At 40.0% G+C, this 19943-nt stretch overlaps 1 protein-coding gene across 3 annotated transcripts in view; it reads right to left on the reverse strand.

Annotated features, from left to right (window-relative positions):
* The window catches only part of LOC131033030 (mediator of RNA polymerase II transcription subunit 8), a 186641-nt gene that overhangs the window by 52117 nt on the left and 114581 nt on the right, over positions 1–19943 (reverse strand). For 2 of the 3 annotated variants that reach the window (XM_057964146.2, XM_057964145.2), the window contains exons 6-8: positions 9503–9610; positions 9274–9347; positions 1398–1613 (exon numbers count right to left, since the gene is read on the reverse strand). In XM_057964146.2, the coding sequence (XP_057820129.2) occupies positions 1398–1613; positions 9274–9347; positions 9503–9610 (398 nt within the window). The remainder of the gene's footprint in view (positions 1–1397; positions 1614–9273; positions 9348–9502; positions 9611–19943) is intronic. The other variant, XM_057964147.2, reaches the window with a different exon arrangement.

Below are 19943 nucleotides of genomic sequence, written 5' to 3' on the forward strand. Positions count from 1 at the left end.
GGGTATTCAGACCAAAGTGCAAGGAGAATGACACCATCAACAAACACAAGACTAGACTTGAGCCCAAAGGATATGTTTAAAGGAAGTGAATTAACTTTGTAAGAGATTTTCTAACAAATGGATGTCAAAAGTTCATTGCTAGATGGTGTTTTAAGTTTAACACCAGAAGTGTATATTAGTAAAACATGAGATTCAGCTGAAACAAAAAGATAGGTTTGCAGATTAGTCAACTCATTGTAGGGCTCGAAACTCAAACAACCAAAGTACACTGAGATCGACATCCATTTTACAAATAAACAATTTGTTAGGAATCCTTCTGATCATAACCACTATCAACTATGTAGAGGACTTCAACCAACAATGTTGATAGAGTAATTACAAGGAAGACAGGATATTTTGATTAGAAGAATGGGGCAGATCAACAAGTGAAAAGAATTTTACCACGTGATATACTTTCACATGGGTAAAGGTGAAAGCATATATTCTTTTAAATTTGCAAGAAGTAACCATCCTTAGCATTCTCATTCAAAAAAGCACATACAGGGCACCTGCAAATGCAACATCTTAAGCAATTTATCTCAGGGCGATTTTTGGTAATCTGCAAGTGTCACATGGAGAAGCTACAACAACTTATTGTGATATCAAGGTGTGACTAAACTGGTAAAGAAAACCAATTTTTCATGCTCACACCAAGTGCATAGAAATCCATCAGCGTTTAATCAAAGCCCAGATTTAAGGAGATCAGATTGGTCTATTAGACAACCCCGGATTAGCAGCAGGCATATTGGCAACACTTCTGTTTGCACAAAACCATGTAGATTTTAGATTTGGCATCCAACCTTAAGTGACTAGCATTGGAAGGTGTTGGCATCGATGGTTATAGAACATATCATGCTATACCAATGTAATCTTTTTTAGACACTAGCCATTTAGCATGGGTGTAGCTTATTTTGTACACCTTTGAGCAGGTCAAAGGTCATTGGAGATAAGATATTTTAATTTTTTCACTTGGAAGTTCGAATTGTGAATATCAAAGTCATCTGTACACGTCATTCAGTATTTTCATGAATGAAGTGTGGACAAACATTTGTGACGGTTTCATGCATTGCATTATTTTTCTGGCATTTTTCTTTCAAATCAAAGCAAGTAAATTCCCATGCGCCAGAAGTAGGTGATGCCTTCAAAAGTCTCTAATAATAAAATTAGCCAATAGTATTACAATATTCAAAATACATTGTCAGAGCAGATTCCATAAATAGTATTCTTTAGATGTGTGTTTGATTATTAAACATTATCCAGTAAATAAACTGTTGATGTATTTTACTTACTCTATTCTGTAACTTCAGGACTTTCTTCCATCCTAAGAAATTATTTCTGTTTGCAAATATAACTCTTACCTGTGCATTTGCATATGCTGATGGTGCCCGTAGTTGTTGTGATGAGTAAGGTTGAGATTGTTGTAGTGTGTGTGGCATCTTTGGCCTCTGCTGTTGCTGAGGTGAAGGAGAGTTTGTGTATTGCATGGGTGACGCAGCCCTATTATCAGTTGACACTCCTCCAGTTGCTGTCATAGGTGATGGAGCAGATCTACCACTAGGTTGAACTGATGAGACCTGCAATAATCAATATGAATCAAGACATAACTCTAACAAAAATTTAACTAAATACATTACCCATTAAGCCACAAAGAACAAATGGGAATATATAATATATCAAAAAGAACTATTACCTAAAACAACAAAGGAAAACAAAGAAATATAAATAACCAAATGCTGATGGAAATGGAAATTATATCCCTTACAATATTGCAAAGCATAAATTTGTTCAAGCTAAATCAAAGGCAGAAAATAAAACACAAGAAATGCTACTAGACCAAAACCTTTAAGACTAACAGCATGTATGGGAGATCAAACAAATGAAAAAAAAACCCAAAATGCACTATATGAGACAATCACATTAAGCTAACACTTCATGAGTGCAACTACTATACTAGAATACTTGACAAAGCTGGAGCTGCAGATGTAGCTGAGGTGCAGTTGATAGTGACGGACAATTATTTTAGCTTGTTGAATTTCAATATTAACACTACGGATCAGATAGCCATATACAGGCTGGACAGCGAAGTAGCACTTTGGAAGGATCACCTAAAGGAGATCAAGAGTTATGACTTAGCTCAAATTTAATGAAATAAATTTGTACAGAAATTTCAAAAGGAATGCTTAGCAGGTCAGAATAGGTACCAGAAGTTAACAAAGTTTCATTCATCACATCAAGGATCATCTACCTTTGCAGAATACAAGGCCAAGTTTATGAACTTACTTCAGCAAGTCCACTTTGTAAGGAAAGAGGAGGAAGAAGTTACGAAGTTCATCTTGGAACTAAAACAAGAACTCTAAGTTCTCAACCAAGTTAATAAGCCCCAAGAACCTAGCATGGGATGTGGAAGCAGCCACTGCAGCAGAAGATCAGAATAAAAATAAGATTAAACACAAGCAGAGGATGCTTTCCAAGCCCAAATCCAGTTTTTGAAGCCTCTAATACCAAATCTCATCTCTAAGCAGCAATTTAGAAGCATGAAGCAAAGAACCAAGCTGTGCTGATCAATCTCAAAGGTACCCTATGTTGTAACCCTATTACTATATCAGTAGATCTAGCTGCTACAAATAGTTGTGTATCTCCAAATTTGTTGAATAAATGCAATATACGCTTTAATAATTGAAGCAAAGAGAGAATGGAGGTAGAGTTTGACCCAAGTAAGACCAAAGGAATCGAGAATTGCTTGAGAAATTTGTAATGCTCCTAATCTTAAGTATGAGGAAATCTAAGCCACTTTCTAGCCTTGGGTGGGATTTCGAACTTTCTCATACCGGCATCCCTTTCCTTAGTTCCCTACAAACCCATTTTCCACTTCCTTCTCTCCTGTGGGCCTTCAAATCTGTCTCCTTGTTCACCTAGTACCTCAATTCCCCAACCCTAGCTGATCTACTAATACATTCCTCTTCGCACCTGCAGGTTTTTTGATAAAAGCCTATATTTGTGGAAGTGTCAATATGGTATTCCAACCCACAAATCTCTAAACCCCCACCACATTGCTCCTATCAACATGCAAATCCCTAGAAAACAACCATATTGCATCCTAGAACATTGGAATCCCATTTCCCAAACCCCCAATGTTGGACCTTTGGAGTATCATCTACTTGCTCTATTGGTAATCATTTCCCCCAATGGCTACCTTCTAGCATGCACTTTCACAAAACCCTACCACTTGAACATGAGAATTCATTAATCATCAAGGCCAACCAAGGATGCAATGAATGAGCAAAAATTCAAGTGTAAAAAGGCAAGAAACTCTTAAATAGCTCTCAATGCATATGAACCCAAATTGGGCCTTCAACTCCAATATAAGATGGGCAATTTCATCAATCTAGATCAACTTCTCTCATCACACCAACACACCTGAATCTTTGTTCAAGCACTTGTGTTCGGCTATTGGATCTAAAGATGAAAACCCTTGGATTTACAGATTGGGATATAAAAACCCTTGGATTTAAAGATCAAAAAACAAAAACCCTTTGGTTTCTGGAAGGCAACTTCATATGCATGTTGCATCAGCACTTCAACTTGGACAACTAAAGCAGGGGTATATTTCAGCAATTTTATCATTTCCAAAATAACTTTGTACTCGTTGCATTCTAAATTATCAGAAAATACTTGTAGGCTTGTAATAGCAGGCCTATGTAATCATTTGAATGAAATGTGTGAATGAAACACTCTATTTCGGCCAATTTATATGTGCAAACTCATTTATTTTATATGGGTGTTTCGGATTTAAATATTTTATGAATGTTTTGGTTGATCTCATTACATTATTTCAAATCTAAGAAACTTTTATGAATATTTTAGCTAAAGGCCATTGCAGTAGTATAAAAAATTTAATATTGCCAACTTGGAGGGTAACTCAATTTGTGAACACATTATAGTGAAAGAGAGGTCAACCATTAAAGAAGAGAGCAAACGAAATGGTAGCACTAGATTCAGAAGGAATATATGGTAGGAGGAAGAGCACAATTTAATAGCTGAAGAAAAAGAACTCTTTCAGGAAAATATAATGCACCAAGGACAAGATGGGTTGAGATAGCTAACAGTCCAAATGTTGCATGCTACAAAAAAATTGAAAAGCTCAAAGCCCACTAACACATCTCAAGGATAACGAAATACATCTGAAATAAAAAATTTGTAGTTAATCCCATGTTAAATCTATCAAAACCCATGTTTTTACATAAAGAGGCAAAGGAAAGATGAGTGCCTAAAGGATACCAAGCTAATATGAAGCCTTCAAAAATACAGTACCTTTTGTTGGCTACCTACACATCATTGCTAGGAGAACTTCTAAGAGAAAAACAATAGATGACATTAAAACAACGAAAGGATAATTCTACAACAAAAGTTAGGTAAGCTGATTGCTCCCATCTTTCATGGCAACAAAAAATTTCTGCTAGGGCTTGGTTGTAAAAAGTGCAAACTTGTTTTACCCAAAGTCCTATGGAGAAGGACGATACCATCCAATTGCTTTTAGAAGGTTTCGCTTATGATCGATTGCACCATGGTATGGTCACAATAGGACATATCCTTGTGCCAAGGGTTGATAAATTCAGTCAGAGGATTTTGGACTGCTTTGAGCAAAAGGATGAGTATTTTAGACAGCATGTTACTATCAAACAAAAACACTCTATGGAATCCTATGTTGCTAAATTTCAATGAGTTGTAGTTATGGTTCTTTACATTTTTGAAAAAAATTATTACTTTTGTATTCATTGAAGGTTTGAACTTTGTTTCAACACCTCAATGGTATTGTTAATGCTTTTGCATCCACTTCTTTGCAGAAAGCAATCAAAAGAGTCCTAACACTTGAGCCATCTATGCTAAAGGGAAAATTCCTATCCCAATCTAAGGCACCCACCATTGTACAACATAAACAGAATTTTTAGAAAAGAGGATCATATATGCAACCAAGGAAGAGCACGCCTCAACCACATACAAGGAAGAAGGCAAATGACTATAGCATAAATGTACTTGAATGAAGGAAGATATGTTTTTCTTGCATGCAGCCATGGGAAACTAGCCATAGATGCCTTGGCAATGGTCAATTTTAATATATTGACATAATATCTATTGATAATTTAGGTTTGGAATAACTTGAGCCACAACCAATCATAGAGGAAAATGCACCTAATAATTTTAAGGATGAAAACACAGAGAGTGCCACACATGGCATCTCTTTTAGGAGTGCCTCAATATCATTCATTCAAGGTTCAAGGAGTGTTTTTCACATAGAGGAAAACATTGCTCATTGGTATAGTGGGGCCACCCACAATTTCATGGATGAAGGTTTGATGGTCAAGAGGTTCAATGTTATAGTTGCTGATGCATTCACTATTCCATGCACCAAAATAATTTGACAACTCAACATATCCTTAAGGTTTCAGAAGGTATGTGATGATTTCTATGTTGGGTTAGGAAAGACTGAAATGGTTTTGGGTGTATGATGGTTGCACTCCTTTGGTGAGTTTTCACAAACTATCAATCCATAAAACTACAGTTTCAATTTAAAGAGAACGATGTAGTGCTTAGAAGAATTTCAAGTGGAGCAATAAAAGCAGGAATAGCTAAAAGGATGGAGAAAACCTTTCGCAAAGGAGAAGTCGCTTGGGCAGAAAGTAGTTTGATTGTGCCTACATATTTATCCATGGGTAAGCAATTCACATATCATGTTGATATTCAAGACAAATTAAATAAGCATTGTATGGTGTTTAATGGTTTGCCCCCCAAAAGTACCACTTGACAATGAATTCTAGCATATCATAGAGCTAGTCCTAGGCTCTAAGCCTATCTTGACCACTCCTTACCCCTATCCAAGAATGCACAAACAAGAGTTAGAACAGGCCATCAAAGAGCTCTTGGAGACGGGTCATGTCAAGCTCATTTCCAACCCATTAGCCTAATAAGTGGTTCTTGGCAAGAAAACGTATGGCACCATGCAGATGTGTATTGATCACAAAACTTCAATTAATAAGATTATCAAAAATAGGTATTCTATTACCAGAATTGATAAGTAGATTTATGAATTGCATGGAGCTATGTGTTTTTTGAAGGTTGATCCAAAATCAGGCTACCATCTGATCCATGAAAGGGATGAGGATGTGCATAAAACAACATTCAAGTGTCACCTTGGGTATTTTTTATTCTTCATCATGCCTTTTGGCTTAGCAAATGCACAATCTACTTTCCAATAATCATACAAGAACCATGTTTTTCAAAATCAATTAAAAGAAGTTGTGTTGATTTTCTTTGATGACATTTTGATATACAACAAGACATGGGAAGATCATTCGAAGCATCTAGATACCATCCTTGCAATATTAGAATAGTATGCCCTATTTGGATAAAAAAGTTTTATTTTTGCTTGCATGGAATGTTTCCTGTTGTTAGCTATGGAATTCCTTTTGGTGTCAGCTACTTCTTTCCTTATGGCAAGCTGTAATATCTCTCTGGGCCACATGATAATTCTTCTTGGACATATTTCTTGCTGGGGCTATGCAGTTATTCTCTCTTGGACCATGTGGTTTTTTCTTGGCCATCAATCATTTAAGTACTTGCATCATTGCTCTGGTTGGTTCTACAATTTTGTCACTTTATTTGGAATGATTTGTTTCCTTCTTGAAATGACAGTTACAATTCTAGGCCATGATAGTTGTTCATCTTCTTGCTGTTGGCAACAGGATTTAGTAATTGTTTCTTGGTTAGGCTACCATTGCTATATGCTATTAAATTGCTTTCTAGTATGAGATCTTAAGGTTTAGTTGGAGAGAGCAGAGAAGAGTCACTTTGTTCATTAGAGAAGGGTCCTTTGGCATGTGAAGAGGGACACCAAAGAGTGAGCTGAGGAGAGTGCCCTCAATTGAAGAGGAATGAAGACACCTTTGAGAATAAAGATTGTAATGAGATTGATGCTGTTGAAAAGCCCCACAGCTAGAAGGTGCAGACTGCAGGAAGCATAGATAGCTTCTGTAGCATAATGGAATATTTGTAGGCATGTTGTATTGGGCTGCAAGAAATAAATTAAATCTTTTAAATTTTAGCATTTTATTGCTTCCCTTGTCCATGGGTGTGTTGAATATGTGAGATGTGTGGCTGTGGCTGTTAGGCTGGGTTTTACTTAATTGGACCCACTAGTCTAGACTACATCAGAGAACAAGACCTCATTGTCTTGTTAGGAGAGTCGAAGGTTGGTTATGGCCAATGGTTGGGTTACCCTTCCCCAGGCACAACCTTAAGAGCTTGCTCCCAGCCATTAGTCCTACCCCTAGATGACATTTGCATTACCTAGCTCCAAGGCACTTGGCACTATCCACTACATCCCTTTGCTCACTGCATCACATAGAATCAAGTGATAGAGTACAAAGTGCATAGGTTAATATAGAGATCTCATTAGCATACCTCACCTGCTCAATCCTAGGTGTTCATCAAAAGATTCAAACCTATGAACCACTAATAGAGATGCATATTGAAGCTCTCAATTGGCAGCAAGAGCTATACGAGGGTTTTCTCTATGGTTTGTTGAAGGTACATGTGCAATGTTAGGATTTCCAGAGGCAGTTTCCAATTGCCAATAGGACAGATAGTTGTGGCTATGAAATTCAAATGCGTTCAAAGGCCAGCTGTTTGAACCTTGAGGAATAGCTAACAAATAAATGATAACTGAGGAAGGATAATATGATTGGACAACGAACCTCATTGTTTGCACATCAATCAGATTGCTTCATGGACCATGGGTTATGTTTGTGACTATTTCAAGCTACTGTCAATAAATAGGGTGGATAGGGAATTTCATCATATGGTTGGGATCATTCTGCACTCTTGCCTCTAGGCAGGATCAGCTAGAAGATGTAGAAGACAAATTGTCCTTATATATTGAATATCCATGACTCTAATTGTAAATGTGATTCTACTTTGATCATTAATGTAATCAGCAAATGTTGTATCACCATGTGAAATATTTTAAAGAAATGGTTCAGATTATATGGTTTGATTACAAATGTATGGATGGTAAATGTTATTATTTTATTTGTGTGGATTTGTTGCACTCATCTTTAAGTATCCTAATATTGACCCAAGTCTACTTGACTTGATGTGTCATTGGCCACACTTACACCGATGGCTAGGAACCAGAGATTCAGTCAAGTGTAGACTCAAGGAACAATACTAGCATCTGCATCATTGGAGGTTCGTCTAGTTCTAATATTCCTGTAGACACAAAGACCTTCAACAATGTAGACATTGCATAAGATGATGATATGTATTACTATACTATTAGGGGTCAATTCAATGATTGGAATTTGGGATAGCTTGAGTTTGTCTAGTTCCTCAAAAGTTTATTGAGTTCCTTCTCTTGCAGTGTTCCATGTATAATGACATTGAAAATATCAACTCTTCTAGAAGATTGAATTCAATTAATCTACAAAACAAACTAAAAGAAATGACCCTTTATTTTAAGGTTAAGATTTGAACATCAGCAACATGACATTACCAATCTAGAAACATGACACTAGCAAGGTATAGTAACTGCTCAAGATCTGCACAAGTGCAACACAATAACGTTCATCCAATTGTCTCAATTAAAAAACCTTCAAGTAGTTCAGAAACATAAGCAAATAGACAAGCTAAACTAGAGAAGGCAACCATATTCAAATGAGTATAGATTTGATCAACTAAGTAGTAACAGTCAAATTCTTAACCATGAAAGGAATTCACACTACTTATGAGTCCATAATGCATGAAAGCTTATGTGAAGTTATTGCAATGTACACATGATAGAAATGAAGCCCAATAATATACTTAACCTGGCTTCCCAGAATCTGGCTAAGTAATATGACTCAGAAAATAAATAAATACAATAATTCATAAACAGAAAAGCCATTAAGCAAACAGACAACCTAACTCAAAAAGGCAACCATATAAATAATTAGCATAGATTCAATCAGCCAAGTAGCAACATTAAAATTCTTAACCATGAAAGGAATTCACACTAGTTATGAATCCATAATGAATGAAAGCTTATGTGAAGTTCTTGCAATGTAAACATGATAGAAATGAAGCGTAATAATATACTTACCCTGGCTTCCAGAAAAAAGGCTAAGTAATATGATTAAGAACATAAATAAACACAATGATCATAGTGAATAAAGCAGATGACTATCAGTATCAAATATATACCAATTGTGGAGCTCCAGTATTTATAACTGCAGTCGATGACAAAGATGATGGAGGGTTTCTCGGATACACATTCCCTGCAGTATATCTATGATGTCTGAGGTTGGATACAACAGATTACAAAGGAAATAATTATGCAATATCTATATATGATAAAAATGGTTGCCACTTTAACTGCAATTCAAAGGCTGGAAACAAAAGTCATCATAAGGAAAGATCGTATTCAAAATACCAATAGCCTCTGGAAAACTTGTCTCACCATCTCCTGGTGCTACACCAAGCTCTAAATGTGGTGGAAGAACTGTCGGAGGTGATCGTTGATCTACTGGCAACCACAGACCTTAAATTCAAATAACATGGATTAGGAACTAAAAGATTGCATTGGCTTTCCCTCATATATGTAGCTAAAATAAAAACTTTAATCATATAACTAACTAAACGCTAATGCCTTTTTACAGAATTCAATTTCATTACAGAAATCTTGAAACTGAATGCTAGAAAAAATAGAAATGTTAATAATGATACATATCCAAATTTCATCAGTATCATTTGATCACCATCAAAGATGAAAAGTATTGCATGCTAGAACCATAATTGCAAGAAGTGTTCAGTAAATTGACCAAAATTAACTATGCTGGGATCTAGAATTCCTGAAAAAGATCTCCCCTCCCTTCCTCTCTCCTGCAATAGTGACATCTCATCAGTCATAATTTAAATGGCTATAAAAAGCTTTGGATATCTTTTGTTGTTTTCTTTATGTTTGCCCTATTTTCCCATTCTAGATGAGATGAATTCTGAATTCTATGTACATGGCTACTATGGTGTCTTCCATATCCACATCTTTGGCAATTTATATATTAAGAGTATAAAGATTCTACAAGTGGCATGATCTCTTTTGCACCTCTTATGCATATGTTTGTTTCTTGTATCCTCTTTTACTCGTTGTTTTCTCCATATAGTTGGGACCACACATCAATTGGTACCAAAGCTTGCAATATGGCCAACTGCAGCTCTACGCAAATGATGTTTCATTGAAATTTTGATTCCAATCAACAATTTAAACTGTATTCTGATAATGTTTTGTAGAGCACGAAATTTATGAAAAGGCAGATCCAGCTACATAGACAATTCTGTCTTATAAATAAGCAAATTCATTCTCCATATACAGCTGTGTTTCTCCAACTTTCCAGGGGACAACTGGGGCATGGTGCATAAAGTGTGTATGTGTGTGTGTGCACTCATGTGCTTGTTTAATTTCTATTTGTATTTTTAAGTGATGGATCTAGTAGGTCAAGTAGCTTCGGCTATCTTCCTTTCCATTTCAATGTCTTGTGCTTCTAACATCTTGACTCTTGGGATTCCCAACAATTATATATCTACTAATCCAATGACGACCCCATTGCACATTGATCTGAAATGTTACTTCCCACCAATCCATGTCATTAATCACAACATAGCAAAAAATTAGGTGTAGACACAATAGCACTCATTTTCCCACCTTTGTTAGCTCTACATTTAATCAAAAGTTTGTATGTTTGTATCTCAAGTCTTGCCCAATTTACAAGAAACTCTTTTTAGTTTTCCTGTTGGATTGCTTACAATCTGGTTAGACCATATGTGGCTATTTGACAAACTCCTTCAGTATTTTTCTCCTTATTCTTTGCCCTATGCCCATTTAGGGATGAGTTACAAAAAAGAATAGTTATTTATTACACCAATCACTAACAATTTGAGGGCATTGACTGATGGGGCATGATGCTCTCAACCAACCAGTCAGAAGGGGTGGGTGGGAATTTAGTGTAGCAAATATGAGTACAAAATTGTATATATGAACACATCAGATTGTTCTATTATTAATTCTTGTGAAAAGTAACCATTTGAAAATCCCCTTTTTATATATTTATAAATCGGATTGTTTATGTTTTATTTAACTGTTGATGCAGGAATGTCTAGACTCTAAACTTCCCTGGAAGGTTTAAACAAAGACGAGAAAAAAGTTCTAAAATTTCCAAGTGACATGAGAAAGATGCAGACAAAGGGGGCATAGAGAGACAACCCTGAAATGTCCCCACATCCCAAAAGTATCCAGGACAGCACAGAGGACAAAAGACAGATTCCGATGGAAGAGTATTATAGCTTTAATATACATCTTATGGCAGAATCAACAGATAGCTGCTGCTTGAACCCTCAATGGAGGCCTGGTTTGTGCACAATGGAAAGCGATCATAAGCTTGCCTAGCATCCAAGAAACAGAGATTGATGATTTCCCTCTGCAGTTGAGATGGCTAGTACTCTGTTTAATTTTATGATAACAATCCCTTGAAATTTTTATTCCCTTTCCTCAGAACATTGGAAAAGAAGTTTTGGAAAAAAATCAATAAGGCTGAAAATGAGAAATGGGTAGCCCGAAAGGAAAACAGACCACCAAAGGATTTCTCCAAGAAATCAAAGAAATTATAAAAAGGAGTAATTTTTCTTATAGATAAAACACGTTAGCTGAGAGATGTGAGGATAAAATAAAGAGGTTGTTTTCTTTTGTAAATTGACATAGTAGAACATTCATGAAGAATACATATAAGCATGCCCATAGTGAATACATATCAGCGAACCAAGAAGTAGCAAAACTCTCTCTCTCTCTCTCTCTCTCTCTCTCTCTCTCTCTCTCTCTCACACACACACACACACACACATATGAAGAATATGTTGACACTGAAGATGCTTTCTGAACTTGACCCTATGGAACTATGTTGTCATCATGACAACTGACTGGATCAGACTGTACTGAAACATGCTAGGAGTCCAATCTGCCAACCACAACTGAAAACACTTATAAAATATACTCAATGGGTTTTTTTGTAGCTGAATCTGCCTCCGTAATACAATATAATAACCCACAGTCTGAGTTGGCCTCCTGCATGATATCCCAATTGATTCCAAATGTGTATCTCTATAACTTGCTACTGTACTAAAATATGACCATATGATTCTAGTGAGTTGTGACTGAAAGTAGATTCCACCATGCTGTTGTTAAGTGAAATATCTGCAAGAAGTTATAATGCCCTGGATCTAACTGGTTTAGAACATGAAACCTTGTTTATGGGGTGTCAATGTTTGTGAGGTCTTTTTCATCATTTTGGTCTATTATGTGCCATGAGCCTGATTGGGAAAGACTTGTTTCTGGGTATGTTGATGCTTTGGAAAGGGTGAAAAGTTTGTCGATGATGACAAGTTCTTGGTGCTCTAACTTGAATTATATGTCATCTCTGAAAATCCAATATCAATACAGGTGCCTTCACAAGTAGTGCTTCCAATTTGTCAGTAGAAAAGGACTGCAATAGTAATCTCTGTTCATGTTGAATGTGTTTGGGTGATGTAGTAGGTTACATATAATTCTTGACACAGTTAAGGAATTGAAGTCATAGTTATTCCCAAATTATTACTTCCATACAAAGAGTCTGAAGTTTCCATATGAATCACATAAGTTGCCATAGCTGCCATGCCACCAGCAGAATTTGTGTTCATTATCTCCCAAAGAGAATCCTTTTAAGTATATCATAATTGGTGACAAAATAGTTTTGGTGTCGTCGAGAAACCATAATGAACAGGTATGGCTATGGCAAGGTGCTTTGTCAAAAGTTGTTTGTTTGTCAAGACCTTGGTATTGATGTCATTCCATTTTGTCAATAAACTGCTCCAGCTCATCCATAGTGAATATAGAATTCTGAAGATTCTAAAGTACCATATTGTTCTGATTATTTGAGACCTAAGAGATGTTATATTTCAATGTTTATTAGCCGATACACTGGGTAAAGGCTTACCCTAAAATTGTGACCAATTATGGCAGACTAATCACTATAAGAAAACATTGATTTTGAGTATGTATCTATAAGGCTTATTTTTGTCGAAGTAATGTGGGTTAGTTGCCTTGTAGCTGAATGCACCAGTTTGGTTTCTGAATGAATCAAAGGGGATTCAGCTATAAGTGAACTTGCCTATCTAATATTTGGAGGAGCGTAGAGGAGTTTGGCATAGTTGAACTCATCTGAATGAGAGGTTTCTCAATACTAAGAGATACTTTATAATAAATTGGAGGGAATTGATGCAGTTATCCTATTCACTGAAATGGCCAGATCTATCCCAATTTGCTTGGTTTGGATAGATCCTCCAGTTGTCCTACAACATGGTCTACCACATCACACATATGTGGACCAATCAACTTACCCTCACAAATGACTTCCTCTCTACTCTAAGTATCCATGTGTCTTGTCAAACAAACACTTCAAGAGAAGTTATGCTGAATGCAATGCTCCGAAAAAGGGTTTTTATGACGCTTGTAATAGGTCTTCCTACTCTACAAGAACACTTTCCCACTACCAATATCTTCGGTCAACATCATCCTAGACTAACTTGCTTGTTCTCAAACAAGCTAACAATATAGTGGATTTCAGCAAGGTAATTGAGCATTACCCACTATAGTTCTAATCCTATGGAACCTTAAAACATTGAATGAAGCTTCACATTTCTCTATACATGCATGAGGAAATTCTTCCACTTTTTGTATTCCTCGTGGCCCTTTGCATGTAATGGTCCAAACTCTACCAGAAGTATTATTTATGAAGTCTTCCATTACTAGATTACTCTCAAAGGTACTATTGTCATTTTTATGACACCCTTGGTCCATCAGTAAGAACTGATCATAGATATGTTCTATGGACCAGTGCTGCCTCAGTTGATCAAGAGAAGATGATGGAATCATGAAGTATGAAGTGTTGTCTTGTCGAAAATTCCTTTCCCAAGCCTTCTCTTCCTCTCTCTTCCCCAGAACTCCGGGAACTCCGGAACCCCGATGTTCCTTTCATTCTCTTCCTCTCTCTTTCCCAGAACTCTGGAACCCTGAGGTTCCGAAGTTCCCTTCCTTGGTCTCTTGTTCTCTTGCCCCAGAACTCCGGAACCCCGAAGTTCCCAAGTTGCTAGTCTTATTAACTTCGGTGACCCAAGTCTCCAAAGTTCCCCCAACTTCGGTGACCCAAGTCTCCGAAGTTCCTCCAACTTTTGGCACGCCCAGTGGGACTTAGTTCGACATACATGCTAAGGATTCAGTGCTAATTCTTAGTGTTTCATCTTTTAGAGGCAATCACCTTTCAAGCACTTGGTGACTCTGCTTAAAGTCCAGTTCTTGTTCATACGAAGTTCATAACTCAGGGACCTCGGAAGCCTCAGGTTCCCAAGTCATCGCAACTTTCACAACTCCGGAACCCCGGAACCCCAGGTTCTGAAGTCCGCTACTCCAGAGGTTTGGAAACCCCAAGTTCCGAAGTGCTTAACCCCGGAACCCTGAGGTTCTGAAGTCTCTGCTCAATAGGTCCACTGCTTGCTCATGACTTGTTACAGCTCCGAATTTCATGCCCAGAATTCATACAAGGGCGTCTTCTAGAGGTAGTTTCTAGTTCGAAGAACTCTCATCTTCAGGCTCTAGAAGGCGGAGAGGTAGACCTTCATCATCACCAGTTAGGGAGGTCAAGGTTGTAAACACTCCATCTCCCAAGTCTCATTCTACCCCTCCATTGACAAGACCATTACTATCAAGGGCTCCCACCACTCATATCAATAGACCATTGTTTCACATGGCAAGAAATCAGGTTTTTGTTACCTTCAATGGGGGGAGTCCCCTTATTTTGACTCAATGGAATGACATACCAGTGGCTACATTGAAGAGTATACCATACTTCACTAGTGAAACAGCTACTACACCCATTGAGCACATTCAAGACATTGCAAACATCTTCTCCGTCCATAATATCACTCAGGATGATGTTGGTGTCAGACTTTTGTTATCAGGAAAAAGTGTATAGTTAGTAATGTTAATTATCAATAGTTAGTTAGCCGACGGGTAGGTAGTTGGAGTTGCGACGGTTGGGTCGCACCCCTTCGGCAGTCATATATTGTATCACCTCCGGGTGTTGGGACATGTAATGTTGGCGACAGATTATAATATGAACATCCTTTGACATTAATGGCAAGCTTATTCTGGTACTTCTTTTGTATTTGCTTTGTGCATTACTGTTCGATTCTTGTATTCTTCCTGTTTACCCAGTGAGGTAAACATTTGGCGCCGTTGCCGACACGAACTCGGGAACAGGAGACACGGATGGCGCACAGACACAATGGGCCTACCCGTTGGTGAGGTGAACCCGGAGGTTGACGATGCCCAAACAGAACTCTACGTAGGAGAAGACACTGCGACAAGAGAATTTTCGATTCTACTCCAAGTAGCCATTCAGACCTACGTGCGACGAGAGGCGGCGGAGGCGGAAGTCCCACCAAGTGCCGTGTGGACAGCGTTGGAAGTGAGTCCGGAGGTAAATCGGTTGATGAACCATCTCCCCCGACTGCTAGCACAAGCATCGTTGGCACAACAAGCTCGCCTGGAGGAGATTACCCAGGACGAGCGACGCCAACAAATTTTGCAGCAGTACGAGGAACAGGAAGCAGAACGAGATGGCGCCAGGTCAGGGGCATTTGCACCGTGAGCCATACGGGACGGAATAAAAGAACACTGATTGTAATAATTATGTCATATTGTTGGCATAAACTTGTCTTCCACATTATGAATGAATAAAAGTGTTTCTACTTTTTATGTCAAGTATATAGAAAGCGGTCTGGGAATTAATGCCCAATACACTGAATAAAGACAAAAATAAGCCACAATATATAGATGAACGTGCAGTAGCCCAACGTGCCTTGATCCTTGAACAGCAAGCGGAAAGGCGACAGAGGTATAAGCGAAGAGAGGAGGAACGCTCCGAAGGGGACGGTGAGGCCAGCGGCCACCCACAGAGTCGGGAGGAGTTACTTGCGGAAACCCGCCGCAGGATAGAGTGTACCAAAACTCAGTTGAGGGAGTTGAGGGACGTGCCACACACACCAGAGGCTAGCAAAACTCCAGGGAGTGGGGAGGAGGCAGGAGAGGGAGAAGACACCGGGGCTGCCAGGAGTGTCGGAGGGACACCGGGGCATGGCGGTCAAGCACCCCTTATAGGATCTGACCCATCCGGAGTAGGACAACAGCCACCAGTAGTAAAAAGGCAAGGTATGGCACAAAAACAAAAACTTCCAAAGTTCCATGGGGATGGGAAAGAAGACCCTGTCCGCCACTGTCGCACTTGTGAAACAATTTGGGGAGCGAATGGTGTTACCGATGAGGACGAGTGGGTAACACAGTTTCCCGCAACCCTGAGGGGCGTAGCCATCGACTGGTTTTCGGATACGGATAAGGCTAAAATTGGCACATGGGCAGACCTGAAGAAGGAATTTCAAGTAGAGTTTCGTCTCCTAAGAGACGACAATGAGATCGTAGCCGAAATCTACGGCACAAAACAGAGGAAGGACGAGACTGTCCGAACCTACAGCCGGCGGCTCAAAGAGCTGCTAGGAAAGATGGAGAACCAGCCGGCAGACGGACTGAAAAAACGGTGGTTCGTGGAAGGTCTAAAGAAATCCCTTAGACGAAAAATGAAGATAGTACCTCCTTCTTCATATTCCGACGCCTATAACAGGGCAATGGATTTAGAAAGTGAACAGAAGACGTCCAAGAAGAAGAAAAATAAATCCTCATCGGAGGATGATTCCTCTTCTGACAAAAGTGATAGCAGTGATGACGACTCTAATCGGAAGGTACGGGCTCTCCAGAAAGATATGGAGCGAATGATGAGAGAGATAAAGGCAACCAAAGGAAGCACAAGCAAGGGCGACGAAGGGGAGTTATGGTGCACGAACTGCCGTACCGACGGACACACCAAGGGGTCTTGTCCGAAAAAAGCATTTTGTGATATTTGCCAGATTGCCGGACACCTTACCAAGGAGTGTCCGTACAATATGAGGACCCGTAGCCAACAGGTTCTCTTTACAGAACCATCTGCGTCAGCCGGCACGTCCCAGCCTGCGAGCAACAACGCCTCGTCTGGCGGCTACCGAAACAACAGGCGAGGAAGAGGCAATAATAACAATACGAATAATAGAAGCCGAATCCAATACGACGCTAAAGGGCGGCCGATGATACAATGCCGAGCTTGCAATCACTGGGGGCATTTCGCCAGAGACTGTACAGTGGAGGAAGCACCACAAAAACTTTGCAAGTGGTGCGGTCCGGGGGACCATGATGATGGCAATTGTCCCAAATCTGGCGTGAACCTATTGAATGTAGAAACGGAGGATGCACTCGCCATAACAAGGTCCAAGACGAAAGCAGCCACTTATCCAGACCCCCGCACGGAAAAACGAAAGGCACTAGAGGCACGAGCGGAACTGGAGAAGGAGATGTCAAGGAGCAAGGATGCACAGGGGCTGGCGGGTACTTCTCGCTCTGAAGGAGAAACAAACATTATAAACCAACTGTTACAGGTCGAGATACCCGTCAAAATGAAGGACCTCCTGGAAAGTATGCCGCACTTACGAGCGACGTTGTTGCAATCCGCAATAATAACCCCAGTGGGCCAACCAATACATGGCAAGGACAACCTTGGCGAGACAGCAGCAGACCCATTAACCCTGACGATCAACAATGGTAGACACCAAGCAGTGGTGGAAATGGGTATATTGGGCACCATCTTGACCGACACAATTGTCGACGGCGGGTCGGGAGTAAATGTCTTGCCAGAGGAAACATGGAAAAAATTGGGTAAACCTACTCTCTGGCCGTCCACCTTTAATTTATTGGGAGCAGACCAACACAGCATCAAGCCGCTTGGCACACTCATGGCGCAACAGGTGACGATCGGAACACAGCCGTTCGTCTTGAATTTTGTGGTCATCCCATTGAAGAAGAAGGGGTACGACGCCATCCTCGGCAGAGGCTGGTTGGTGGCGGCCAAAGCAAATCACAATTGGAAGAAAAACACCTTGTCCATGGAAAAGGCTGGCCGAAGGTATACCATTGACCTCAAAACTCAACTGGTCAGTGAAGAGTTGGCGTCAGAGTCAGAATCCGACGGAGACGATACCGACAAAGGGAAAGAGGGCAGGGAACCAGATGACGAAGGCATCTTAGGAATTCAAGCCTGTTCTGAGGATGAGACGGATTCTTTGAGAGGGCTCTTCCATTGGCAAATGGAAGACTATGAATTATTGTACGGGTGCAATATGTTGGGGATTGAAGGACCTGACATGGACGAGTTTCCGCCAGAGTACGGACAATATAAGGAAGGGGATGTCCCTGTGGATGACGCACCAGCGCACCAGTTTGACAAAAATAAGCCCATAAGGTACGAAGAATCCGCACTTCAAGTTACAAACCTTGGGGAAATTTCAGAACAGAAAAATATTCTAGTCGGCGACGACTGGAATCCCGTCTTAAAGACGGCGGCGTTCAAAATCTTCACAGAATACAAAGATGTGTTCGCTTGGACATATAAGGACCTCAAGGGGGTACCACAAGAACTTTGTGTACATCGGATCCCTCTGGTTCCCGGAGCCGTGCCCGTACGGAAGAGGCCATACAGAATGAACAAAAATTATGCGGCCAGGGTAAATAATGAAATTGACCGCATGCTTGAATCAGGGACTATCTTCAAGGTCCAGACAAGTGAATGGGTATCACCCATTGTGATATCTTTGAAAAAGGAGGCCGATCAGATAAGAATCTGTGTAGACTTCAGGTGTTTGAATGCTGTCACAATTAAAGATCCGTTTCCCATACCATTCACGGACACCATCCTCGAGGAAGTAGCGGGCCATGAAATTTATTCGTTTATGGATGGATTCTCCGGATACAATCAAATTTCCATTGCAGAGGAGGACAAATTGAAGACCACCTTTGTCGTAGAAGATGGCGTCTATGCATACAACCGGATGCCATTCAGGTTGTGCAACGCGCCAGCTACCTTCCAACGGATAATCCTCCATATCTTCGATAAAATGTCCGTAGGAAACTTCAAAGCATTCTTGGATGATTGGTCCATTTACAGCACCCAGGAGGCACATCTGGCCGCACTTGGCGAATGCATGGAGAGATGCCGACGAGCGCGCCTCGCCCTAAATCCCAAGAAATGCAGATTCATGGTGCCTCAGGGCAAGTTACTAGGGCACATCGTCTGCAAGGCTAGACTGAAGACGGACCCTGACAAAATACGGGTCATTGTGGAGATGGAGGCGCCCAACGATGTCACCGGCGTCAAGTCATTCCTTGGACACATCGGGTATTATAGGCGGTTTATTAAGAACTTCGCCCAAGTATCATACCCACTTGATAAGCTGACACGAAGGGGGGAGCCGTACGTCTGGGGGACGGCACAAGAAGAGGCTTTTCAAGAGTTAAAGTCACGATTGGTGGGTGCGCCAATCTTGACATACCCAGACTGGGACAAAGAGTTCCATGTACATGTCGACGCATCCAACTTCGCCATAGGGGCCACCCTGGCACAGGTCGGCAGCCACGGGCTGGACCACCCAGTGTATTTTGCAAGTCGACTCTTGTCAAACGCAGAGAGGAACTACAGCACGACGGAGAGAGAAGCCCTCGGCATGGTATAATCCGTCCAAAAATTCCGACATTACTTATTGGCGACACCATTTACATTTTATGTGGATCACCAGGCGTTGATGTATTTGGTGAACAAGCCAATCATCCAGGGGCGGATTAGTCGCTGGCTGTTGCTATTACAAGAATTTTCGTTCAA

The sequence above is a fragment of the Cryptomeria japonica genome, chromosome 3, assembly GCF_030272615.1.
Source record: "Cryptomeria japonica chromosome 3, Sugi_1.0, whole genome shotgun sequence".
NCBI lineage: Eukaryota > Viridiplantae > Streptophyta > Pinopsida > Cupressales > Cupressaceae > Cryptomeria > Cryptomeria japonica.